Below are 27,444 nucleotides of genomic sequence, written 5' to 3'. Positions count from 1 at the left end.
CCACTCAGACAAGCACTCAGAGTTGGCAGGTGATCTGCTGATGCCAGTGTTCTTCACCCACGCTGCCATCCGTGAAGACTTGAGGACAGCTTCATCCCTCACGGACACCAAACATCCCATCTTGACAGGAGGTTGCTCCTATTCTGAGTATGGGTTTGCTATAATGGACAATGTAGCTTTAGGCAGCTCTACCACCTGAAGCCTGACAGAACCCGGAACAACACTGCCTTGGACCAAAGACATCCTCTGGAAACAAAGGATGTGTCACAGCGGGGACAAGTCCACAGGGAAATTTGGTTCTATGCCATATCATTCTGGCTAGAAGCTATGGACTGGGAAGAGAGATGGAGTCACTTTCAATAAGCGGCAGGAGCTGTGCTCTAAAATGATCTCAGGCGAGGTCTACGCTCTAAACCAACACGCCCACCATATGGGGCCATGTCTCCAATAAATAGCAAACTTGGCTCAGGAATCAAGGGGCAGAAGCAGGAATGACCTGACTTATCATGTATCATGACCCACTGGGAGTACATGTCCTCCTGCGCAGCTCGGCCTCTTAGATACGAACTCCTGGTTTCCACAACACGTGCACGAGTGGTGGGCGTCAGGGTCATCTCTGGTTGAGAACACACTAAGCGTTCCAGCAAACTGCTAACCAACCAGTGTGCAAGCAATCAGCGGTCTAGACAGGATAATGGAGCATCCAGAGGAGAAGGGTGGTGGAGTGGGTATTAAACGGGAAGGGAACCTTTGGCATCCGGGTGGCTCATCTACCAGAGTGGCTCAAATTGATGGGCAGAAACTTTGAAAACTGTGAGTTCAAGTGACCTTTTTTTTCTTTCTAACTCACTTATCTCTGGCATTTGGTGGTAGTGACAATAAGCTGACCAGCAAAGGCCCATGTGTCTGCATGTGTTGCTAGCACAGTGTGGCCATGTAGAAGTGGCCCCACTAGGAAGGCTACCGCTGGGGTGAGCCACAGATATGACCTTGGAACCGTGCGTGACTGTGCTTGCCGGTTAATGCTTTGACTTTTGCTGTTATGTTTGTCCTCACAGGAAAAGCTGAAGAGAAATAAAATATATTATTGTATCACCAAAATATTGTGAGGTCTCTGAGTTGAATTAGTATCGTTTCAAAACAATTCCTGCTCCCTGCTAGCATCTGTGTTTACCATTCCTGGAGGAGTATTTCTCCAGCCCATAAACAGCATCCTTCTTTCTGTGCAGCACAACGAACCACCAAGAGGCAATGCTTCACTAGGGAGGAAGCGGTCATTGGTACAGCTACCAAAGGCTTGGTCAATAATTGCCTGTCAGCCTTATCCCCCTGGGTGCTTCCCGCCTTGGATGAAGGTCATCAGAAAAAGTTGTGATGGTGTTCAGACAAGAATGGGCATTTGCAAATGACTTGTAGACATACACATTCCAAGTGCATGCAATTATTTTCAGCCCAGACAAATGCTGGCTTTATTCCTATGACTCAGAAGGCTGGTGAAGTGAGCTGTGGCAATCTTCCTCCCTCCTACGACTGCAAAGATGACAGAGACAAGAACCAGCCTGGAAGCAACCAGTTCTTCTCTGTGCTTTTGTAACATCCTGGGGAGGAGGGAGGAGTGGAGACGGAGGGAGCTGGCAGCCATTCTGCAAACTTTTAAGGAGGATTTGCCAGGTGTCATGCACCTGGATGTAAAGATGTTGCAGGAAGAGCTCCATGGGATGGGTGTGCAGCACGGACAAGCACAGTTATCATGAGGTTTAGGGGAGGCACTGCACTGAGCAGAAGGCCTTGTGGAGGAGAAGACATAGGATCTGGGCCTTGAAGGTTAAATAGGAGTTCAGCAGCCAGCAGACACGGATGAATCCTCTTGGGTATTGTGGATTTACTAGCCAGAGAGAGAGAGAGAGAATTCTCTCGAATGACTATGTTGAACCAGAGCCACTGAGGTCAGTTTCCTTTGTGGCTTTAGACAATGTTGGGAAGACTCGGCTTGCCTCACCATTAGACAGGGAGAGTACAGTACCATCCACTACCGTGACCCACTGGGAAAATGGATCAGTTTCTGTGGTTTGTAAGAGTAAGTGTTTAGTTTGCAGAAGAGTGTGGAGGGGAGCAGAGCAGCCAGGAAACAAGTCCAGGCAAGAGAGAGTGGGACTGGACTCTCGTTGACTATGAGGGATTGATCTTCTGCTGCAGACTCCCCAAACTCCCAGCTGTTTCAACTTAAAGCTTGTTCAATACTTTAAAGCCAATTTAAAACCAAGTTTGAGTTTGCCATTAAGAAATTGCATTAATCAAAAAAAATGCATTAAGTTTTGGGGCAGGCAGGTTAACAGATAGCAAAATCTCGTTGGGCCCCAGGAGAAATGGGCTCCCCTTGTGGAGAATGCAATATCAAGAAACAGAAAACAATCAGCTATGAAGGGAAGAACACAGAGAGGTTCAGTGAACCGAACTGGAGGGTGAATGTGAAGAGGCCCATTGAGTGCGTTTGTGAGTATTGATGGCATCTGGACACAGACACCTTTGAAGGCCAGTTTCAAGGGGATGGGGCTGCAGTTAGGCCCTGATTCTTTGGTGTGGAGAGGGTCTTCCTTTTCAGGACTGCAGGCCAGCGAAGCCACTGAGGCTACCCTCCTACTGAATCTGGGCAACGAAAAACAAGTCAGCTCTGTTGAAAATAGACCCCTCTTCGCCAGGCGATGGTGGCGCACGCCTTTAATCCCAGCACTCGGGAGGCAGAGGCAGGCGGATCTCTGTGAGTTCGAGGCCAGCCTGGTCTACAAGAGCTAGTTCCAGGACAGGCTCTAAAAAAGCTGCAGAGAAACCCTGTCTCGAAAAACCAAAAAAAGAAAAAAGAAAAAAAAAAAAAAAGAAAATAGACCCCTCTTCATTCTGTGGCTGAAGGGGACTGGCCATTGCGGTTTGCTGAAATAACTTGTCTGGTTCATCCTCCCATGGCCAAGAGTAACTATGGAGGTTTGATGAGTTGCCCATCAAGAATGTACAGGCTAGTCTGCCTGCATTTCCCTCTTCTTCCCTGGGAGGGTAGCTCTCATGGACTCTGTCCTTAGGATCCCAACAACTTTCAGCTGTGGGTGGCCATTGAGAACACAAGAATGAGAAGGAAGAAGAGAGAAATTGAGAGGTCCCATCATGTTCCCTCCTTGCCTTAGGCCCAATGTTGGGTTCTCCATGACTACGCCTATCCAAGACCCCCTATTCATCCATGGCTCTAGAACAGTTTATAGAGTACCTGCCTCGGTCCTAGGGTGATTATGGCCCCACCAATGCTGATCCAGTCCCCTATGTTGATGTTGGTTCTTGTGACCTATCCCTCCACCACAGGTCCCTTCCATTGGATTGGTCTTCGTTTGGGACCTTGACTGAATTCAAGACTTAGGGAAATGTGACTGCAGAGATTCCAAGTTCTGTCTCTGGCGGCAGTGGATGTCCGACTTGCTGTCCTGTTGCTGTCAAGGGACACTGTGGCTGAGGCAACTCTTACAAAAGAAAGCATTTAGTTGGGGGTTTGCTTACAGTTTCAGCGGCTTAGCCCATTATCATTATGGTGGGGAGTGTGGGGGTAGACAGACAGCCGCTGAGAGTTTTACATCCGGGTCCTAAGGCAACAAGAAGAGAGACAGAGACACTAGGCCTGGCATGGACATTTGAAATCTCAAAGCCCACCCTGGTGACACACCTCCTTCAACAAGGACACACTCCCTAACCCTTCTCAAACAGCTCATCATTTGGGGCTAAGCATGCAAATATATGAGCCTATAGGCTTCCTTTTCATTTAAACCACCATGGTGGACAACAGACATGTTTTTCTGAAGTTGTTGGGTAGTTTGCATTGGTTTCAAACAGGAGGACTAGGAGGGTGACTCGACAATCAGCGATAGACATAGGAGGCATGCTTAGAGGCAGCGAGCTCAAGAGGAAGGCTCTGGAATCAAGGCTGACAGGCATTAGTCACGACTCATTGAAAGCTTTATGCCAACTGTACCACCTTTCGGTACCTAGTGATTCACAGATCAGCTACCAAAGAGGGATCTTGCCCTTTACTGACAGGGCTTGGAATAATGCCTCATCTATCACACACATTTAGTATATATTTGTTGAATGAAATAATACCTTTTGTTATGATGCTACCAGCGCTCAACATACATCTATCCAGTGTGTATGCACCTATTCTGCATTGGGCTTGGGGATACGGGAATGGATACAGGAGAACAGCGGGAGAGATGCTTGTCCCTTTGCCCACTAGTGCTCTCTTCTGCAATGGTCTTTAGGACCACCGTCAAGAGTCCAGTGCTTCCTCTTGACAAGCTCAGAACCACTCTCCATGACTTCCAGGAAAGTGTTATAGAAAATTACAGATTTGCTGAGCGTTGGTCAGCAGATATGTTAATGTAACTGTTGATTTCCCTTTAGATCTCTCCCATGACTCTCAACCCTCTAAAGGGAAGCATTCATTCACCCTTTGCCAGCTAGTCTAGCAGCCTTCTTTACCCATACAGATGTTCAACTTAATACGCACTGATATTATAATGGGTACAGTTCCCTGGGTACTGGTCATATAAGCTTAAGGTCATCTTTAATGTTCTTTTCTCCATTTTTATGGCTTAGATATTGAGGTTATGACCAAGGTTGGTTGCTCCCTCTTGAAGGATGAATGGGATTATAGGAAAGTCAGGGGCCTGGGCAGCGTAGGAAAAGTAAGGTTGTTCCTCCTCTTCAAATAGAATCTCCCATCTGGAAGCTCTGGTTGATGTCTGGGGTACTGACGGATGTAAATTGCTCGATTTTCCCCATTTCCCAGAGCCTCTTGCTTCATCATCCTCTGCTACAAAGATCTCAAGGCAGGGTCCCAGGGCTTATTATTCCTGCCTTCAGTACCCGGTGAGCTTGAACTTGAGCACAGTTGCCTCCTTGGCTGTGGAAAGGGCAGCTCACCCCTACATCTCCTGATATGCTGGTGGTCAACAGTGGGGGATTGTACGAGAAGACCCGAGGGCACTAATTATAGTTATTTAGTTATGCTAATATTGGGTAAACACAACTGTGCAGTACCTTACACGATACACCTCTCTTTGTACTGACTTGACATTATCCAGATCTTTAATGGTTTTGACTATTTATGTCTATTTTTTAGGTTCTTATCAACGAAATGGCATATTTATTTGCATAGATTTGGTGACTAAGTCCTTGCCAACAACGATATATAGAGAAAACTAATGAGTTAATCCATCAACTGTGCTGAAGTTCTTAACTCTTCTCTCTTAAGATTTGATTGGTCATAATTAATAAATAAAAGAAAGCACATTTGCCTCTCCCCAGGCCGTGTACAGCTCATTAGCGAATAGGGTTCAGGAAATGTGATCTTTACTCAGTCAGGATGAAGACACAGTTGAGAAAGATGTCCGTGAGACTGTTGAGCCCATGCAGCCGTTTCCTTGCCTGTTAGGGCACGTCGATACAGACGGCCTCTGATCACCATGCTTCTGCTCCGGTCCTTTGAGACAGTGCAAAAGCAACGTATGCTCAGTAGAAACTGTGCTTGGGCTCTGGACTTTGGCCTCTTCCCTGAGTCACTACATGGTTTCCTCCTCTGTGGTGATGCTGGGCAGTAGGAGCAATTTCTACTTGTCCCTGTGATCACCAGACAGGGCTAGCAATAATGACCCTACTGTGTGCTGCGTGGCTGAGCTAGGACTTTCTGCAGGTCAGAGTCTTTAAAAGCGGTTTTGACTTGGTGGGTTTATCTGGGATGCCATCTGTCATAAGGCAAGGGACATTTGTGCATGCCACACACAGAGGTAATTTTCAGGTGTGTCCAACGTTTTGAAATTGTGACAGATGTCATTTATACACTTGTCATGCTTTGAGAACTGTTTAGTTGAGTCATTCCCCCAAACTATAAAAAATAAAACAAACAAACAAACAAAAAACAAAACAAAAAACCCCTCTTAATGGTCTAAGCAAGTTTATGATTCAGCATTGAGCTGCATTCATAGTTAGGTTGTGTGTGCAGCCTGTGGGCCACAGGTTGGGTAGAACTACAACAAAGACATTAAATAAAACAGAAGCAGGGGCAATAGTGACTTAGATACTGTTTTAGATACTGGCTTAGATACTGTTAAATTGTCTTATCCCAGTCTCCCCTGATGTACCTTATCCCTATTCCATGTTCCAAGGGCGGAAATCTATCAGGGATCATAGATATATCCCGAATGGCCATTGGGAAAGCTACTCAGTGCTCTGTGAGTGAAGGTTAATCCTGGGAAAGCCAGAGGCCCAGGTCCAAGGCTGGCTGTGCTTAGACCTTCACAGTGGAACTAACTTCTGCTACCTACCAGAGCGCCGGGCCTTGCTTTGCAGGACGCGGAAATCACTCTTACCTGAGCGGTGGCCCCCGAGGCTTCAAACAGTGAGTCACATTCACCTTCATGGTATGCTTCCTTACAGTCCCGGCAGAAGACGAACTGCAAGAGAACACCACGCGTCAGGAACATTCGGTTGCATTCTGCATTTCATCTCTCTGGCTTGAGTTACGGCTTCTATGTCAAAATACTGTTTGCAAAGCAGAATCAACTTATATTTTGATGGAGCTGCCCACTGTTAGAGAGTGTTCTGTGCACATCATGGGGTAACAAACATGAATCCTGCTGTCCCCTGCCCGCTGGAGGAGGCAGTGATGAAGGGGACTTGGGAAGAGGCGCTCCCGGTACAACGACTTCATTCCAGGCTCATCTTCAATGTTTGTTCCAAGTTTGTTTTCCAAACACGATAGATTTACGTGGTCAGTAGACTTAGTTTTGAACTGAAAGCCTGTTATAAAAAGAAGGGATGGCTGTTTAGGGCTTGCCTGTGTCCCTTTCTGTGTCCCCTTCATTCTCTTAGACTCAGAAGGGGAAGTTTTATCTCTCAGTATCTTAGAAAGAGGCTCCATCTGGACATGGAGCCTCTAACACGTGAGTGGGGTAAAAGGAGCCATTAGGCTTTAGCCTGTCAGTGCCTTTGTGTTCTATACGAAGAGATCTGAACGTGAACATGTAGACTGAGGAATGAGCATGTGAGGATACAACGAGAAGAACCATTTGCCTGCCCAGGAGAGAGGCCCCAGAAGCGACCACAAGGAGAGCAGATTTCTGTTGTTTACAGTCTCAGGAAACAAACGTGGGAAACAAATATAGGTCTTTTGTTGTTGGTGATGCTGGGGATGAACAGGACCTTGAGTAAGCGAGCAAGCACATTACCATAGAGCCACATCCCAGTCCTTGGACCAGATCCTTTCACTGGGTGATGATGCTCCAGATAGCGCTCAGTGACCATGGGACAAAGACACCCAAGGACTCTGCTGCCCTTACCCTTCACGTTACAAAGAGGAAGGTGGAACCAGAAGTGCTAGCTGACCCAGTGCCAAGGCTCTGCGTTGGTCCTGTTACTGCCCCAAGTAGCCCGGGCCCTCCAGAAGGCACATCATGTTTCCCCCTTGCTGCCAGTGGCTGAGACTGACTCCACGCTGTGTCTTACTGAGTCATCATCCCACCTGACAACTGGGACTAAACAAAAGCCACCAAATGCCTAGAATTCTCAGGAGACTTGCAGAGGCTTGGGAGCTCTCAAGCTCACGAGCCAGGAAATCAGCCAGGCGTTCGTCATGGCTTTGATTAAGGTAAGACGAACACGAACCGAAAAGCTAGAGCAGCACAAGCGGTACCGATAACTCCAACTTGCTTTAAAAAAAAGAGCATCAGCTGTTTCTCTTGGCCTCATGAGAACTCCAGCCCAACATGCTGTGCCCTTATAGGACCTTCTCCATGCAGCACGAATCCTTAGCTGTAGTTTGAATATCCTTCAATACAAGATGTTTGGGACCAGATTTAATTTAAAATTGGCATTACTTTTCAGATTTCAGAATGGTTGCATGTATACACACATCCATAATCACACACATTAACATGTATACACATATGCATATATACACATATCGATATATAGTCACACATTACATATATGCACACGCATATACCTATATGTATACATGTGTGGATAGTGAAATATTTGGGTGATTGAACACAAATTGATGCATGAAATTTATTTAATATATGCCTTACCCACACAGCCAAAAGGAAATTACATACATTTTTAGTATGTCTGTTTCTTTTGAATTTTTTAAATTTTATGTGTTTAGGTATTTTGCTTGCATGTGTATCTGTGTACTACGTATGTGCCTGGTGCCTGTGGAAGCCAGAAGAGGGTGTCAGATCTCCTGGTACTAGATTACAGGCATTTGTGAACTGCCATGTGAGTGCTGGAAATTAAATTCAGGTCCTCTGGAAGAGCAGCCAGTGCTCTGAGCCATCGAGCCATCTCTCTAGCCCCATGTCTGTGTTTTGACTGTGTCCCATCACATGGGCTCAGGTGCGGGACTTTCTTCTGGTGGCATGATAGTGCTCAAAGACTCAAATGTGAAGATGCTAGATTTGGGGTCCAGGATGTTCTTGTCGTACTTCTCATAGAAGACTGACTGACCCCCAGAGTGATGGGATGCTAGCTTCACTTACAAGCTTACGTTGGTGGGAAAGGGTATGCATCTGTCCCCACACAGATCACCAGCACCACCAGGCTCTACTCTCTGATGAATTATTTGTCACCCTGGATGCAGTGAGGTAGTGTTTTCTCCTATGTTTCCCTTTCTTTTTAGAGCGAGGGCAGAAATCTTTCTGCACGGTGGCTCAGTCAGCTCAGCCAGAAAGAGCGGGTTGTGACTCCAGCGCCACTTTGGAGGGAAACTAGTCTGAATCTCTTGGCATGACAGGAAAAGCGTTTCACATCTTATTAGCCAGGGGATGAGATATAAAATCAGTTTCATGGTGCAGGAACACCCTGGAGGTTGATCAGTTTGTCAGAATAAATAGGCCTCTCTTGACACAAAGACATTGAATTCGCTGGTACTGTGGAAAAACAACTATAAAGAGAAAACCAAGAGGACACACACACACACACACACACACACAAATGAAAGCCGCCATGCCATGTCCAGCGTGGAGAGGAGAAGATATTCTGTGAATATACTGGCAGCGACATTAATTCATGTTTTAATTTTCTTCTATTCCAAGGCTATCTATCACTTCGCCGCAGCTGGATCATATAGTGGGCTCTTTCCAGTTAATGGCTTGAGTCTGTTCTATGTACATTAAGGAACTATCTAGAACAGTGTTCTCAACGTGAGGGTCATGACCTTTTTGAGGTCCACAGGAGTCACCAAAGACCACTGGGGAATAGATATTTTACACTATAATTCATAACAGTAGGAAAATTATAGTCATGAAGTAGCAACAAAAATAACTTTATGGATGGGGATTAGCACGAAACAAGGAACCGTATCAAAGGGTCACAGCATTGGGAAGTTTGAGGACCACGGCTCTAGAAGATCTGATTTGATCTTGAAAGCATTTGGGGGATTTTTAATCACATTATTCTAGACACTCAACAAAGGGTTTGTGCAAATGCAAAGGGGTAAAGTTCCAATACTACGCACGGAGATACTGCAGGGTGCCACAAAAAACTCATATACACAGGAATCGTTTAAAAACTTGAGTAAGACACAGTGATCACTAACATCTGGAGGTGTCTATGGAAAAATAACTCAGTCATTCCTGTGAGATCACAGACCCCCTAACTGCCTCTGCCTCCACCACTCAAAATCAGGCCTCTTCCTGCAGGGATATAAAATCCTATACAAAAGGTTCTTAGCTCTGCCAGTGTCTCAGCAAACCACGTGGACACTGACATACACACAAAACTCCAAACCACGAGGATACTCAGACACACAGAGAACTCAGTGATGGTGGGTTTTTCTTTCCTCTTTTTTAGTTAGTAGTGAGAAATATTTTATTCTTAAACATCTAAAAGGGACGTCATTTTTGAATTCCTCGTCTCCTCTTTCTCAGGCAATAACAATAACCACAATTTATCTAAATGCTTTTTACGTTCTCATTGAAACCAACTCATTATAACTGTTTCCTGCTTAACGAGATGCCATCCTTTATAGATCTATTTCCAGAGTGCTGGGACGCTGCTCCACACCCAGCAACAGAACTCCTCGGGATGATATTTTGGACCAGTGTAAAAACCCTGCTGGTGCTGAAGCCTGCTGTGGAATAATCTTTTGTACACTGAAGATTTGTCACTTGGACTGGTTTAATAAAAAGCTGAGTGGCCAATAGCTAGGCAGGATTTTCAGGGCAGAGAGTATGCTGGGATGAAGGGCGGAGTCATGAGGAGATGCCATGGGATGCACAGTGAGCGGGATGGTCAGTACATCGATGAGGTAAAGGAGCCTAGAGGCAGCACTTAGATGAGCAGAAACGGGCTAATTTAAGTTATAGGAGCTGGCTAAAAACAAGCCTAAGCTGTCGGCCAAGCTTTCTTTTTTTTTTTTTTTTTTTTTGTTTTTCGAGACAGGGTTTCTCTGTAGCTTTGGAGCCTGTCCTGGAACTAGCTCTTGTAGACCAGGCTGGTCTCGAACTCACAGAGATCCGCCTACCTCTGCCTCCCGAGTGCTGGGATTAAAGGCGTGCGCCACCAAGCTTTCTTAATCAATAACAGTTTCTGTGTAGTTATTTGGGAGCGGGCAGGCAGGACAGAAAAATCCACCTGCGTAAACTGTTTCAGAAGGGAAAGCATTTGGGTGCTGGTCTGCGTAACTCCCACATGGGCTCATGGGGTTCCCTCTGACCAGCGGTGTCACACAGACATTTCCCACGTGTTAATCATGGCTTCATAGCTGCCGGCTCCTGGAACGTGTACGCTGTTCTCCAGGCAGAGGTCAGCCATGTGAAAGGAAGCTACTACCATCCATGTACACAGTTCGCTATTAACACGTTAACTTCTCTTGAGAGGGACCTCACACACACCAGCAACTTCTATATCATTCTGATTTGCTTTTTAAAAATGAAAATATATAGCTTTCCCAAGACAAGGCCTCATATTCTGTAGTACAGTTTGGGCTTGGATTCAGTACATAACCTAGTTGGTTCTACTTAAGTTTTTCAAGTGCTGGGCTCACAGGCAAGTGCAATCCCACCTGATATAAATGCCCTTTACAAGTTATAGATGTACAAGGGTTGGGGATTTAGCCTAGTGGTAGAGCACTTGCCTGACAAGAGCAAGACCCTGGATTCAGTCCTCAGCTCTGAAACAAACAAACAAACAAACAAGACAAAAATGCCAGTAGTGGAAGCACACACTTTTAATCCCAGCACTTGGGAAGGAGACAGAGGCAGGAAGGTTTGTGAGTTCAAGGACAGCCTGGTCTACAGAGTGAGTTCCAGGGAAGCCAGGGCTACACAGAGAAACCCTGTCTCAACCTCCCCTCCCCTGACACAAAGCTATAGAAGTAATCCATACTTACAGTACCTGGTCTCGGAACCCTGTCCCATGGTTAGCCTTCATTTGAGGGTATCAAACACATGTCTCCATGAACACCTGTGGCGGCAGCTTCATTTATGAATTTGGTCACAGTCCTCAGGAGCCCATCAAACACTGAGAGGTGCTGCTCCAAAGACACTCTACAGACAGGAAGCTGGCTTTCAGTGATGTCCCTAGGCCGTCTTGGTGGGCTGGACTGCATCACTGAAAGGTCTTAAAAGTAGAACTGAGGCCCTCTGAGAAAGAAGCTGATCCATCTGTGGCCTCAGGACCAGGCTATGCCCACCGGTTTTATCCGGCCCTTCCTGGGCCCTGTGCCCTGTGGACTTGAGACAGGCTTATCTAGCCCACAAGCCGGTAAGCCAGTTCTGCAATAAATCTCCTGATATAAAGTGTATGTGTCTTTATAGCTATATATATGTGTGTGTATATGTGCACAGGTATAACCAACACATATGTGCATATATCTGTTGGTATATATCCATATGTGTGGGATTGTGTGTTTATTTAGGTGTAATCTCTCTCTCTCTCTCTCTCTCTGTGTGTGTGTGTGTGTGTGTGTGTGTGTGTGTGTGTGTGTGTGAAATCATCCTGGTGGCTCCGCCTCTCGGCTGGAGCCCTGGCTGAGACGACTGTCCGACTGTCTTAGAAAACAATCTAAGTCTGCTGATTTCCTGTCTTCTGCAAAAAGTAACTTGGCGACAGCACTGTTCACCTTCATCCTGGGGCCACCAAGGCTAAAGGGTGTGTTTGGGCGCTACATTTTTTTCCTTTCAAATTTCACCATATATTTACTCTATTTATACTAATCTTTGCTGCTGTCTTTCAAATTTAAACTTTTTATTTACCCTTTGTGTCTTTCACATCACGCATCTCGAGCCCATTCATCTCCTGGCCCTTTGCATCTACCCTCTGCCCTTGTAATTTCCCCCACCAAATAAAATAAGATAAAATTTAAGAGGAAAAAGAAAAAAAACAAAACACAAATAAAACCAAAACAAAACAGAAAGGGGAAAAAATCTTGCCATGGAAGCTGTAGTGTGGCCCAGCGGCCCATGCGGTAAACCCTTTTGTCCAACTGTCTTGCAAATGTTCATTGCCAAGAGTCATTGGTAGAGGATCAAAGCCTCTGGCTTCTGCCACACTAACGATGCTGGGCCCTCACTGAGATTCCTCTTGGGTCTCCTGTTGCTGCCCTGTGTCATGGAGATTTTGGAGTTTTGGGTCTGCAGGACCAGCCCCTTCACGCTCTCTAGCAGATCGCAGATGGGGTGGATGTTGGGGTGGGCCAACTCATAACCCTGGTTCTTGGCCCAGGTCCTCCACCACTAGGGGAAGCTCTCCAGCATGGCCTTGGCTAGTTCACCCCTTGATGAGCCAGGGGGAGCACCAGTTCTCCTGCCTTCAGGATCGGTTCTTCAACACCAACACCTTCAGGGCCAACTCTACTGTGTTGCCCATGTGAGGTGCAGGGTCCTCTTTCCTGAGTGCTGCAGCTGGCGAGGGGAGAGGGACATCTTCCTCATCCGCCGGGGGGGAGGGGCCGAGGGGGAGGTGTCTTACATTTTTAACTAAGAAAATTTTCAAAAATTTAAAAATAATGCAAAAGGAGAAAGAACTTATAAATAAAGACACAAAGGAAGTGTTTCATAAAGTATGCTTATATTAAAACTAAACGAAGGGGGAGCTGTATTAAGCTGAAGTTGATTTAATGTTAAAAAGAGAAGGGACATGCACAAGTGTATGTGTGCACAGGGGTGCATGTGTGTCTGAGTGTGCGTGCGTGCGCATTTAGTGTACCTAAACACACGGTGTGCCCAAAGTCTGCAGAGGTTCACAGTGCTGTCCTGGGTCTTCATACCCAGAAGGTTCACTTTGTCACCCAGAGCCACCTTCATGCCTACAAGCTCTGTTCCATGTCGGCGCCCGAGGCAGAAACGTTTTCAAAATCTTTCACCGTGTTCTTACTGGATCTTTCTACGCTGACATGCATTTAGATAGACAAACGCTTGCCACCATGTGACATCTGCCTACGGCCTTCAACACAGTAGTGTGCTGTGCAGATGTGCAGTTGGGCACAACAGGCTGCCGCCTACCTCTTAGGCTTGCCAGAGGCTGTGCCTCTTAGGGTTTTGTAAGTCCAAACCATGATGCTTCCACATGATGGCAAAATCACTAGTGACATGCTCGGAGGGCATATCCCCATCATGCAGGATGCATGACTGCATCTAAAATTTAGACCACGTGAAAGAACAGCACGCTCCAATTCACAAAATAGCGTGTAAGAAATTTATATTTAGAAACACATCCTGGTGTGGTGATGCACACCTTTAATTCCAGCCCTCAGGGGCGGAAGTAGGGGGGATCTCTGTGAGTTCCAGGCCACCCTGGTCTATACAGAGAGTTCTTGGATGTGCTGTGGTGAGACCCTGTTAGTTAAACCAAACCAGACCATAGAAGGGGATGTAGATCAGTTGGTTGAATGCTTGCCTGGCACAGAGGAAGCCCTGGGTTGGATCCCAGCAGCACATAACTGGGCAAGGTGTCATAGGCTTATAATACCAGTACTCAGAAGGTAGAGGCAGGAATACCAAAGTCATCCTTGTTGACATATTGGCTTCAAGGTTAGTTTGGTTTAAATAAGACCTCTCTCAAAAATATCAAGATTTAGAAAAAAGATATGTAAAGCTGGATAGTGGTGGTGCATACCTTTAATCTCAGCACTAAGGACACAGAAGAGGGTGGAGCTCTGAGTTCTAGGCCAACCTAGTCTTACAGGACAACCAGGGCTACACAGAGAAACCCTGTCTAAAATAAACCAAAAACCAAAACTAACCAACCAACCAACCAAACAAAAGAGATATACTCTAGTGGCTTAAAACACAAAGCTTTGAAGCCAGAGACACCGGACGTATCGTGAGAGTAAAACAGGAACAACATGCCTTGCAGGTTAAGGCTTCTGTTTGTGGTTAGAGAATAAGTTCCCGTTCAGAGCCCTCATAAGTTAAGGTTTCTATTTGTAATTAAGAGTAAGTTCCTGTTTCTTAGACCTGTTGTAAACTGCTTGCAACTCCACGCACATGGTGCCTATCCTGACCCTGGTTCCTTCCCTTTCATTGTGTTTTTCTAACCATGTAGGACAATCGACTCTCTCACCCCTGTGAATACATTATCCTGACCATAAAGGGGCCTCAAGAGGCCAATAGGGGCTGATCTCTAAAACCCTGATTCCGGGAGAGGAAGCCAGAATGGCTAGTCCTGGGTACACCCCAAAATACTGCTTGCTACAGTTGGACAATCAAGGTTTTGGCCTTTCTCCTGGAAAATTTCAGGTTTAACACAGAGGTACCTTTCTTTGTTCTGCAGTGTTGCATCTTCAGAGAAGGTAAAACAAGAGGATAAACACTTCACACGGTTTCTGGCACACAGTAAACACACAGGAAATAGATTCCACATGGTTGTGATGCTTCTTAAGTAATAAAAATGTTCAGAAATAGACAGGGACAGTAAGCACCTTGTGACCTAAGTCCAAGTCTACTGATGCCAATGATTGCCACGTGAAAGTCTGGGACCCCCTTGGCAATGGCCTTTGCCATAATTGTGAGTCTGCCTAGAAAGGGATGCTGGCACTACCTGTATGCATAAGCAAAGGGGTGCATTATCAACCCCTTAGACCATCTGCACTACCGCGGAGCTGGAATAAATTTCCCATGTTAACCCATCAGTATGCTATTAGTAGAACCGTCATTTGATTGATGTCCAAGTCTTGTGTCTCACATGCCCATAATGGACATGCTCAAGATGGGAGATGCGCATTTTCTCTTTGGACACACGACAGGGAAGCCAATGAACAGCGTCTGATGGAGTCGGGACATTCAAGGGGCTGCTGATCAATGCAGGTCAGAGCCAGCTGGAACCTACAATCAGTGATCCTAAAATCAGATTTTGATTCTTAATGTCGAATGAATGATCTCTACATGAAATCCGAAATCTCTTTGTATCTGTTTTCTGTCACAAAGCTATCTGTAAAAGCATTCTGTTACGTGCCCTTTATTTTTCTGCTGGAGATCTAAAGTCCTGTCTTAAAAGAATAGGAGAGAATCAAATACCACCACAGGACCCTTTTCTGTGGTTCGAGGAAACATCAAAAGCACAAAGCAAGTATGCGGGTTTTTTTTCCCTTGCCTTGAGAACAGAAGAAGCAGTCCTCTACCTAACGCTACGATCCTGAAGGTGGCAGCAGAGATCCATAGTTTCAGGCTGCTGAGTTTTCACAGCCTATCCAAAAGATGGGGCTTCTGGTGGAGGGGGACCAGGTGCTGAGAGACGCAAAACGTGACAAGATAGTGTGTTGGAGTGGAACTGGCGTTAGGCAATAACACGCTAAATCATGGGTTTGAAAAGAGAAAAGGGAAGCGATGTCCAGCTCCAAACGGCCAGGTCAGAGTCTCCAGAAGGCTGGGTTGAGAGCTCAGGGGCTCAAGGACCATGTTTCTTCATGCTTCCAGGACTCAGAGAGGAATCCCAGGACTGCCAAACAGCGCTACCTGCTTCCCTGCAGAATGACCTCCGGTGTGCCGCCCCGAGTCATGCTTGCTTTAGGCTCATGACCTTAAGCACGCCTGTGGTTTAATTTCCATTCATGGGCTCTCTCAAAGGGACTTTGATGATGTTCCCCTCCCCCCCATTTAATCTCATGAATGCCTGTACTCAGTCATGGTTTACACACTGGCTGGATGTATGAGAGGGAACCTTCACACCCAGTTTAGAACCAGGGCATCATAGTGAGCACACAGGTCCACTCCGCTTGCCGCCATTGGAAAGGGAACCTTAGATTGAGGGGCAATACTTAGGGGACCTAGCATCCAAACCTAACGCGCTACGCGAATCTCTGCGCCTGCGCCCTTCACTGAACGCAAGTTGCTCCAGGTGTGGAGGGTGCGTTGCCCAGAATTAACCCATCCGATTCATGTGCTCGCACAAAGGTTTTGCAATTTGCTTTCTACCTCAAAACAGGTTTTTTTCCTTTTTAACTTAAAATGATTATTGTCTTTTTTATTTTTTCTTTTCTTTGACACAGCTTTATTGGCATATGATTTGCATAGTCATGGATTTTTAAAAGTAGTTTATCTGGGCTGGAGAGATGGTTCAGTGGCTAAGAGCGCTACTGGCTCTTGTAGGGGACCTGCATTTGGTCCCCAGCACCCACATGGCGGTTCACAACTGTTTATAACTCCAGTTCTAGTGGATCCAACACCCACTTCTGGACTCTGTGGGCACTGCATGGATGTGGGTGCACAGACATACATGCAAGTAAAACAGCTGTATACATAATCTAAAATAAATAAAAATTAAAAAATAGTTCATGTACTTATTGAATGGACTATACATGTACATTAGCACAAATTCGAAGGCACAAAAAGTTCACCATGAAAATGATCTCCAGTCTTTCTTGGTCAGCTGTAAGGCTTGCCAGAGAACTCTCGGTCATCTGCTTTAGTGCATACTGTTCTGGAACTATCTCATACCTTGACGTACACATAAGTGCTATTTTAAAACAACAATGGTCTCTAAAATATCCTAATATGTAACGTGGGCAATACCTTGGTCTTTCATTTAAGGCTTCTTCCAGATGCTGAGTTTAGATCCAGTCTCCCTCAACAGCCGTGCAAGATTCCAGCGGGCACCATGTACCTCACACCCTCTCCCTATTCTGCCATTCTTAACAAAGCCGCGGGGACCCTTGTTTCCAGAGCTGATTTCATTCAAGCGGAAGAAAATCTGTAGGCTGCATTTCGGGGATTGCAGCGGCTTGGCCAAGGCGTGTGCAGCGCTCTCACCGGGTAGGGTTTGTGGACTCTTCCCACCCCTCCCTCACACGCTGACACAAATCTCCTTGCTTTTCAAGCACGTTGACAAAAATCTCAGACAAATGCCAGCACCTTCGCTGAGGACTTCTTATACACATGTGTGACCGGAGGGACACAATCCCGGCTACAGAAATGCCGGCTACCCTCAACAACTCCCAACCCTAATCTACATAGCCGGTTCCACTCTGTCCATTCCTGGTGGCTTTTGCTGAGATTGCCCGGGTCTGACTCTGGACTGTTTGGTGGATTTTAACACTGACAGCCAGCACAGTGGAGAGCCAGGTTAGAGAGATGGAGAGAGGAAAAGTCCCAGGCTCCACCGCCCCCTCCCCTGGCAGTATCCTGAGTTTACTTGGCAGAATGGGTCCTTACATCCTGGGGAGTGGGGGTGGAGATAGAAGGCACAGTTCATTCACGACACTGATTCCTGTCTCTGCCCACCTCCCTATTTGACTCAGCTGTGTGCATTTTAAACAACAATTTCCATGGGGACAGTCTCTATGCCGTAATGGCTCTCATGGGGTTTTCCTTGTTTCCAAAGGCTAAAGTGGGATTTGGTTGCAAGCTGAGACTCTCGCAATGCTTTCATGCCAAGATTCGCACCATCCATGTTCCTCCAAACAAACTTCTTGGTGGCCAAATTTTCGTCTGTAACAGAGAATTCTGCTTACCGTCTTGGAAGGCCTGCCCAGCTCCGCTTTCCAACTGGCATTTCCCAGACCTCCTGCAGCAGTTGGAGCCCTTCAGAAACCGAGCACTGGTCACAGAGTATCAGACCCAACAACACTTTCAAATATTGCCATTCATTAGCGGACCCACTCAAATATTGCCATTAATTAGCGAACATGTTTGAAAGTGGCCATTCATTAGTAAAACGAGCAGCATATGCCTTCTATAATTTTTAACTGGTCTCTAATCCTCCTGACCTTATCATTTACAATCTGTAGCAAGGCACTCGACTCTATAAAAATGATTGCACCATGCCAGTAAAAATGTGAAATCCAAGCCATATGGCGATTTGAGCCAAATATGTCCCATATGCCTGTGGGCATCCTTATGCTCTCTAGTACAGCAAGGGGGGTGGTGACTGTCTCCTCTTCCAGGACACCTGAGCCCAGCCCTGGGCAGTCTGGGGTAGGATTGGCTTCGGAAAGGCTCCAATTGTGCTGGAGGCACCTGTGAGCACATTGTGGAGGTTTATATATATATATATTTACTTCATGAATACTCAATAAATCAATCCAAAATGCATATTAAATCCATCTCTGTGATGTATACCTGTAATCCTAGCACCTGGGAGGCTGAGGCAAGACAATTATAAGTTCAAAGAGAGTCTAGGCTATATAGTAAAACGCCATCTTGGAAAAAAATACAGATGCGTATTAAACCATCAGGGTGTTGCAAGGCCTCACAGGTATAACTGGGAATGCGTGTGCCTGTCTTAGACTCTTTTCACTGGTTCCAAGCAAGATGACCAGTGCATTTTTCCTTTAAATATTCATTCTCTCCTCCCTGCTCCCCTGCTGGCAAGAGAACTCAAGCACGGAGCACAAGCAATCCACTGTTTACCTTTACTCCCCATCACCGTTATTTCCTTCATATACACACAGCTACTGACAGACTTGTCCACACGAAGCAATCTTCATCCACTTCCCCCTTTAAGTAGCTAAGATTTTTTTAATCTTACACATTTTTATCTCCCCAGGAACTGGAATCAGAATAAGTTATAGGTGCTCAGGTCTAGAGGCTTACAAATAAGAGAGACAGTCCTTATGAAGAAAGGGTAAGCTGGAGATGTCTGTGCAGTGTGAGACAGTGCTCAGTCGTGTGCCTGGTTGGGTAGTCGAGTGTGCAAGATTATAGAAATCGCCAGGAAGGAGACAGGGTCAGCGGGAGAGGTCAGCGGAAGAGGTCACATAGGATGACACTGGCTTTGTCATTTATTCTTCAAGCTGCATGAGGCCTACTGTACATTTCCATTGGATGGGCTATGGACACTCAAATCTCACGATCTTTGCAGGGTGAACAGGTAGGAGGAACTAGAAGAATCTCCTAGTGTGACCAAGCTTTGACATGGTAGTGACGCAGTATCATTATCTAAAGTTCATGCTTGACAACCGTGCCATAGAGCTCCTCCCGAAATTCCTCATGGTGTTTTTTAAGTGAGTTTATGAATTATGTTGGGTTGCGTTTACAGCTATTTTGGGTGCAGGCTGAATATTCCTAAAACAGAGAGGCAGGAAGAATGCATGGATGTCCAGGGATCAGAAGGGAGGGGTGAGCGCAGAAGGGAGAGGAGCCAGGACCAAGCCCTTTGGTCAGGGGCAGCTTTGGTCCAGTGACGCTGTGATGAGCCAGACTCAGAGGCTAAGCTCACGGGCCTGATGGGTGGAGAAGATGGGGGATTGGAAATTATCTGATAATAGGAAAAGGCAATGATGAGGGGTGAAGGGAGTAGGAAGGGACAGGCAGAAGCAAAGGGTAAGGACGTCCAGAGAAAGTCAAGGGCAGAGGAATCAAAGTCAAGGACAGTGTTGCTTTTTTCAGATAGTACAAACCAGGCTCCAGGAACACGGTGAGTCCTGGAGCCCTCTCTGGAAGGGCAGTGCTTAGAATCTGACTGTGCTGAGGAGAGCAGGGGAATGGGTGGCACTCAGGCAGTGGGAGTGAGGAGTCGGGGCAGAAGATGGGCTCGGAGGCTGGCTGTGGAACTGTGTAGCATGGCCAGGGCTCTAAGACCGCTGTGATGGGATGGAATCTTGTTTGGTGGCTAGCTCAATTAGGTTGCTCAGAGCAGGATAATCCAGCACCATGCTGTGTGGCTGCAGGGGTGGTGGGCAGGGTGGAGCACCCTCCCTGTTGCTCATTAGGATCCCGGGGAGGGCACAGCCGTCGAAGACTCACTCACTCAGGATATTCGTTTTGGTTGTGAGGATGCATTGCTCACAGAAACCGGTTGGAGCAGACTAAGAGCCATTGTGATTCTCTCCCCTTGTCATTTTTTAAAGGGACATCTTAGTCTAAAGTCTAGACTAAGATTATCCAATGTAGTGTGAGAGGAGCGGGTCGTGTCCCGCCACCCGGCTAGCTTAGCCCCAAAATAATTACACAGACCCTATATTAATGAAATTACTGCCTGGCCCATCTGCCTCTTATTGGCTAACTCTCAATCTTGTTCTAACCCATTTCTATTAATCTGTGTTCACCACGAGGTCGTGGCTTACCAGCATGAGTCTAACCAGCGTCCTTCTTGGGCAGGAGAAGCATGTTGTCTGCCACACTTCCCTTCTTTCCAGCATTCTGTTCTGCTGTTAAGGGCTGCCCTATCAATAGGTCAAGGCAGTCTCTTTATTCAACCAATGAAAGCAACACACAAACAGAAGAAGCTCCTACACCAATCCAACCCAAATAGCAACCACTTAAGATGTGCTAGTGGCTGCACTAAAAGAGGGGAAAGAAGCAGGCCTAATTGCAATGCTGACCTTATCACGTGTATTCCACACTGCCGACTCATTTTCACGGAACTTTCCACGTCTCCCCTGCACTTCATATTCACAGTGCATCTTGGTGTGGACTGGCTCCACGAGGTGTGCTCAGGACCTTCGCGTCACCAGTGGCTGCCATGCTGGAAAAGCCGCTGGTCTGGTGGCAGCTGGTATTGTGTAAGTTCAGGGCTGGCCTGTGGACTTAGTGAGAATTTGTCTGGAAGTTGAAACGGAAAAGAGGGCTGGGAAGTATGGCCCCGTTGGGGTTTGCCTGCCTGGCGTGCTAGAGGTCTACTGTACAACCGCTGGTACTGCAAACACGAACAGTGAGCATTTTAATGAATCAAATGGTTTAAATTAATTTTTTTCTCTCTATCCCCCTTCATTCTTTTTCAAAGTCTCACAGGCCCCAGGCTGGCCTTGAACTCTGTAGTAGAGGATAACCCTGAGCTTCTGATCCCCCTGCCTTTATTTCCTGGGTGCTGGGCCTGTATGCTTGTGTTGCCATGCCCAGATTTTGTTTTGTTTTATTTTATTTTATTTTATTTTAGACATAGTCTCACTAGTACCTTAGCTGGCTTTGAACTTACAGAGAACTATCTACCTGCCGCAGCTTCCCAAGTGCTTGGATTAAAGGTGTAAAAACACCAAGCCTGGCCCCAATGAGCAGATCATGTGTGCATGGTATTACCCATGCCTTGTGCAAGGATTCTACCAACTGAACTACATCCTCAGTTCTTTCCATTTTAGAAAAAGCACTGCAAGGGTAAAGAAAAATAATCAGTCCAATTAACGAAAACGAGGTGTAATGTCCACAACGAAAGCAAAAGACACAGGGAGTGCTCACAGAACACCCGAGCCGCCTCCTAACTCTGAGTACCTGTCTTGCTTGTCTGCCCACTTTGTCAGATCTTGTACCAAGGTCAGATAAGTGTCCAGTCAGCAAGTCTGGGGTGGACTGTGGCTCAGGGTGAACCTTCGATGACTGCTTCTGGGGACTGTAGCGTTGCTCTTGTGAAGCTTGACTTCATAAGGGTAGGGCGGTGAAGAGTGACATTTCCAGTCTTCACAACTGACTCGGTATTACTCCCCTTTCTCGCTCCACTGTGGGGCAAAAACCTTTGCTTTTGAATGGCTAAGCTGAAAGCTTTGGTCTAGGTGGCAGGACTTTGAATAGTGACAGCTCAGATTAATCAGTATTGAGTCCAGGGAGGGGGGTGATGTGAAGAAAAGGAATGGGGAGAAATGATGCAATTATACCTTCCTGTAGAAAAAAAATTCAAAAAACTAAAGAATTCAATTGAAAAGCCTGTTACAATTTGGATTCCACTTGAACTGCCTCCGGCCCTTTCCAAGGCACTGTGACTGTGTCTCATGGCAGCATTCTCTTTCAGCTGGTGCGTGTGTGAGAATTGGGGCGCCTGACGTATTTATTCTCCTGGAATCTCTCTACAAAGAACAAGCATCATGTGTTCCTTGGGCCTCTAGGAAGAGTCTCCTGGCTATGGCTGCTTAATAAAAGTAGGCCCTTCCAGCTCCATCTTCCTGATATGCATCTCTGCCTTGACTCCAGACAGTGTAGAAATCCAAGCAACCCTGGGGAGCTGATTACTGTAGAGGCCCTGTCACCAGCCTGGGGGGCTCCCCAGGAAGCCTGTTAGCACAAGATAAAGCTTGCCTGGAGGTCATGCACAGGGGAAGAAGCCAAACGCCTCAGTGACCTGTAGAAAAAAATGCTATCTCTCAGCAGCATTCCCACCTTGCAAGCCTTGAGCTAAATTATAAACTAAACCACAGACTTGCAAGATTCCTCTTCCACCCCCTCAAACAGGGCTAAGTTTCTTTTCTTCTTCCAATTTTATTGCTTTGCTAAGGGACTGGAAACAAGCTAAGTGACAGCTCATGAGCTAGAGGTTCAGGGCTAAAAAGATAACTGTGGCTCTCAGGTGAGTGAGCAAAATGTCATCCCAGTCAGTCTCCCTGCTAATAGCTTTTGGCCCCATCACACAAGGGCAGAAAACTGGCAGTGCTTCCTACAATGGTTTTTCTTCTTAGGTTAGGGCACTGCCTGCTGGGGTCCATGAGGCCCCTAGAGAGTATCTGCATTGATCACAAAGAGAACAGGGAGGAAGGAGTAGGCTTCCCTGGGTGACTTGGTCTGAATGTCACACCTGCATCCTCTGTGGTGCTGCATAGCCAACCGTGACAGGGGCTGACTCTCTCAGCGAGGACCCCATTTAGTCAAACTCTCCTGTATTTGTTATTCTTCTCATTGCTGTGGTCAAATACCAGACAAGAAACAACTTCAGGGAGAAAGGGTTTATTTTGGCTTACAGTTTGAGGGTGGACAGTCGTCCATCATAGATGGGTGATGGAGGAGTGTCTATGTGTTACTTTCATTATTAATAAAGAAACTGCCTTGGCCCTTTAAGAGACCAGAAAATTAGGTAGGCGGAGTAGACAGAACAGAATGCTGGGTAGCAGGCAGTGAGGCAGACGCTTCAGGCAGTCACCATAAGCAGTCGTCATGCCTCTCCTCTCCAAGATGGACGCAGGTTAAGATCTCTCCTGGTAAGCAACCCCTTGTGGTGCTACACGGATTATTAAATATGGGTTAAAGGAAGATGTGAGAATTAACCAATAAGAGGCTGAAATTAATGGGCCAGGCAGTGTTTAAAAGAATACAGTTTCCGTGTAATTATTTTGGGTAAAGCTAGCTGGGTTGCGGGACGCAGCCCCGCAGCTCCATCTACAGATGGGGAGGCATGGCAGCCAGAGCATGAAACTACACTGTAGTCAGGATGTTGAGAATAGACAGGAATTGTGTGGGGGAGGTGTTAAACCCAAAGACCTTCCCTTAGCACCTTACTTTTTAAGGAATGGCTTTTTTTTTCTGGAAATACTCTCCTTCAGAAACTGAAATTTTGCCCAACCTTACAAACAAGTTAACAATATGGTTTGAGATCACTTAAAACTATGTCCTCAATCTCTTTCCCTGCTGTATACTTAGCTCATTTAAATTTAACCCATCTTAAACAATCTTGCCATGTTATGGACTCCCTATTTAATTTACTTTTACAAGCTTTGATCTTAAAGTATATTACCCATCTTTCCCTTATGACTATGGCTCAGAGCAGTGTGTGTGTGTGTGTGTGTGTGTGTGTGTGTGTGAGAGAGAGAGAGAGAGAGAGAGAGAGAGAGGTTAAATATAATACTGTTCCTTGTAAGCAGTAAGGTTGAAAGCAACCATCATGAATGTTGGAAAAAACATGTGGGTTTTAGGTAGATAATTTCTGTTTCTGGTTTTGAGTGATAAACTGGGTCAACAGAGTGACTACATCCCTTATAGAACTCTGGTAAAAGATTCTTTAAGACCAAGTTAGCCTCTCTCTCCCCACATCATGTGTTAATGTGCTGTTCGATAAACACAGAGGATGCCCCTTTGCTTGGAGATCATGAGAGAAGTAGACAGAATAGGAGTGGTTTGCTCTTGGCTTAAATGATCTAAGAGGAGGTTTCTGTTCTTCAATGAAGCACAGCCACAAAGGTCCCGCCCCTAAGGTTCTACAGACTTTCAGATCAGCATCACCATCTGGGGACCAAGCATTTCACACACATTGAAACCATAAGAATTCCTGAACCCAGGCTTGGGTTTGATGTGTCTCCTACATGCTCCTGCAACCTCAGATCTTCCTGACCCTCAGTCCCAGCACCCTGTATATAGTGTTTTCCTACCCATTGTTTCTGTGAGACTTATGCTCCTGATGCTCACTCGTGTTTTATGAGTGCCATTGTGCAGGGCTAGCCCCTGGGGAGGTGTTTACTAAGTTTTATTAAAGAAGGGAGGGGTATATTGAGCATCTAAACAGGAGCCTCAATGACCAGGGCCGCCCTCATTCCATAGCCTAGGTGACACTGGGACATGAAAACAAGATCATTTGGATGAGGACAGGAAAGCCCTCCAAAGGGGACCAAGGTGGTCAGTGTCCAGGGGCTTCACTTCACCAATTTGTCCTGTCAATGACTCCAGAGGCACTGGCAAATTATGATTAAGGTTCAATATTAAGCTGTAAAGCTACCAGCTGCCCTGATTCCTATTTCCACGATTCTGTCTGGAAGTGCGGGGAAAGATACCACGGCATCTGTCAGTCGCTGTGTAGCGCCGTGAGTTCAAATGAAATATTGGTCTTCAGGAGGCTCTGTTTCTGAGGACTGTGACACTTGTTCAAAGAAGTCACAACATGGCACAGACAGGCACACTTCCCTTTTATTTGCTGCGGAGAAACTGAAACCCTCTCCCAAACCCCAACTCCTAACCAGAGCGCACAGCTGTAAATACTGGGATGAAATTCTAGCCAGAAAGTATGGAGTCTTAAAACATGTTGGATTACTCCTCTCATGGGGATGGTCTTGATGTATGTCTATTAGTTTCCATTCCCCCTGAAGGAAGAAGATTGACTAAGTGATAAAAATTGCATTTCCCCATCTCCTCCAGGTCCAGGGCTATTTAGCCTGAATACTGATTTATATCTTTGAACATCTCATGGGCCTCTATTACAAGCCAAGAACAAACAAAAATGGGCAAAACAGGCTTGGTCATACAATGACAAGATTCACAGTGGAATACGGGTTAAATTTATTGGCCATCATTTGTTATCATGTTCTCGGACACCTGGATCTCAAGGGGTGGCCTCTGTAGCAGCTAGTAAGTCCCTTAGCTTAGAAGTGGGTTGGACACACTCAGTCTTCTTGCTGGGCTTTGGGCGCTATGGACAGGACAGGGAACCCATGAGCACAATGGCCACATGAGTCTGTGGACAGGGTAGGAAACCCACGAGCACCATGGCCACATGAGTCTGTGGACAGGATAGGAAACCCACGAGCACCATGGCCACGTGAGTCTGTGGACAGGATAGGGAACCCACGAGCATGCATGGCCATGTGGGGCTGTAGACAGGATAGGGAACCCATGAGCACCATGGCCATGTGGGGCTGTAGACAGGTTAGGGAACCCATGAGCACCATGGCCATGTGGACAGGATAGGGGACCCACAAGCATGTATGGCCATGTGGGACCATGGACAGGATTGGGAACTCATCAATATGCATGGCCATGTGGGGTCATGGACAGGATAGGGGACCCATAAGCACACATGCTGGCCATGTAGGGTTCCTGTGAATTCTTCTCTAGGTAAGTGGAAATATGGGGTTGGGGAGTCAGGAGCCCATTCCTGACCAAAGAAGTAGTTCAAACACCAGATGAACAAATGAAATGTGGGTCTCTTTAATTCTGAAAGGAATATGCTTATCTTAGTCAAGCACATTCCTTTAATCCTAGGGAGGCTAAAGGCAGGTGGAGTTTGTTAGCCTTCTCTTTAGAGGGCATTTCCGGACATCCTAGTCAGGGCCGTACAGAGAAACCCTGCTTTAAAAAATATTTAATAACAATAACAATAACAACAGCAGTAGTAGTAATATAAATATATCTTATATGAACTCAGCACGGGGACCCCACCATGTAATAGTGGTAGAAGTGACTGCAGGGGATGACCCGGATGACTCTCATGAGCTTTTTGTCTGTAGAGACCTGTGTATCATAATGAGCTTGTGACTTGCAGCTCATGCAGTTGGCATGTGTCAGATATAAAGCCATCTAAAACGTAAGATGGGGCTTCCTAGTTCTTTTAGAGACAGGAGTCGCTCAACAGGTAAAACCCTTCCCATGGCTTGAGTCATTGTGCCTTGGGAGGGACTCTTGTCCCTTTGAACAGGGCCTTAAGTTACCCTTTACAATCTCAAGGACCACAGGGTGTTAGCACAATGGCTGACACAGCACAGCAAAGCTGTCCCTTAACCAGTACTAGCCCAAAGGAAATGTACCCTCATGGCAGTGCAGCATGGTTAAGAGGTGGTCCCTAAGTCCCCTGACCCAGCAGTCTCTATGTTACTCTAGCAACATGTATTCTTCGCTTCATTCAGCATCAGTCAAGGGGTCTAGAATTTGCAAGTCTGTGATTCCTTCCAGACAGCGAATTGTGGTGTCAACTGACCATACCATCACTGGGAAGCAACCACCCAGGCAAGAAGGAGGAATTCCACAGTGACCTGTGACTCAATGGAGTCCAAGAAACTGGAATTTCCCAGGGGGTCTCATAGGCTGAAGTTCTGCTGCCAGCCAGAGCGGCCACCTGTGCCTTAGATTCCACACAGCTCTGCCCATGGGTGACACGCTGGAGCTGAGCTGGGTGTGGCTGTATCTTAACAAGGACTCTTTGTACACACCTCGTGCCCTCCATTTAAACCTAAATCTCTTGCTAGCACCACAAAGACCAAGAAGATCGCCGAACTTCTTTATTCCTCTTCCCGATGTGACTGCACTCGAACAAGTGCCTGCTTTCTGTGTTTCACTGTTTTTTTTAAAATATTTATTTATTTATTTATTTATTTATGATGTATACAATATTCTGTCTGTGTGTATGCCTGCACTCTGCCAGAAGAGGGCACCAGACCCCATTAGAGATGGTTGTGAGCCACCATGTGGTTGCTGGGAATCGAACTCAGGACCTTTGGAAGAGCAGGCAATGCTCTTAACCTCTGAGCCATCTCTCCAGCCCCTGTGTTTCACTGTTAATCCCTGTGTTTCACTG

At 46.3% G+C, this 27,444-nt stretch overlaps 1 protein-coding gene across 3 annotated transcripts in view; it reads right to left on the bottom strand.

Moving 5' to 3' along the window:
- Prkn (parkin RBR E3 ubiquitin protein ligase) overlaps positions 1-27,444 on the bottom strand; it is a 1,148,335-nt gene that overhangs the window by 32,371 nt on the left and 1,088,520 nt on the right. For all 3 annotated transcript variants that reach the window (XM_038339600.2, XM_038339601.2, XM_038339602.2), the window contains exon 10: positions 6,405-6,488. In XM_038339600.2, coding sequence (XP_038195528.1) covers positions 6,405-6,488 — 84 coding nt within the window. The remainder of the gene's footprint in view (positions 1-6,404; positions 6,489-27,444) is intronic.

Source organism: Arvicola amphibius, chromosome 8 (genome assembly GCF_903992535.2).
Source record: "Arvicola amphibius chromosome 8, mArvAmp1.2, whole genome shotgun sequence".
NCBI classification, from domain to species: domain Eukaryota; kingdom Metazoa; phylum Chordata; class Mammalia; order Rodentia; family Cricetidae; genus Arvicola; species Arvicola amphibius.
This window is presented reverse-complemented; position numbering and strand designations above follow the sequence as displayed.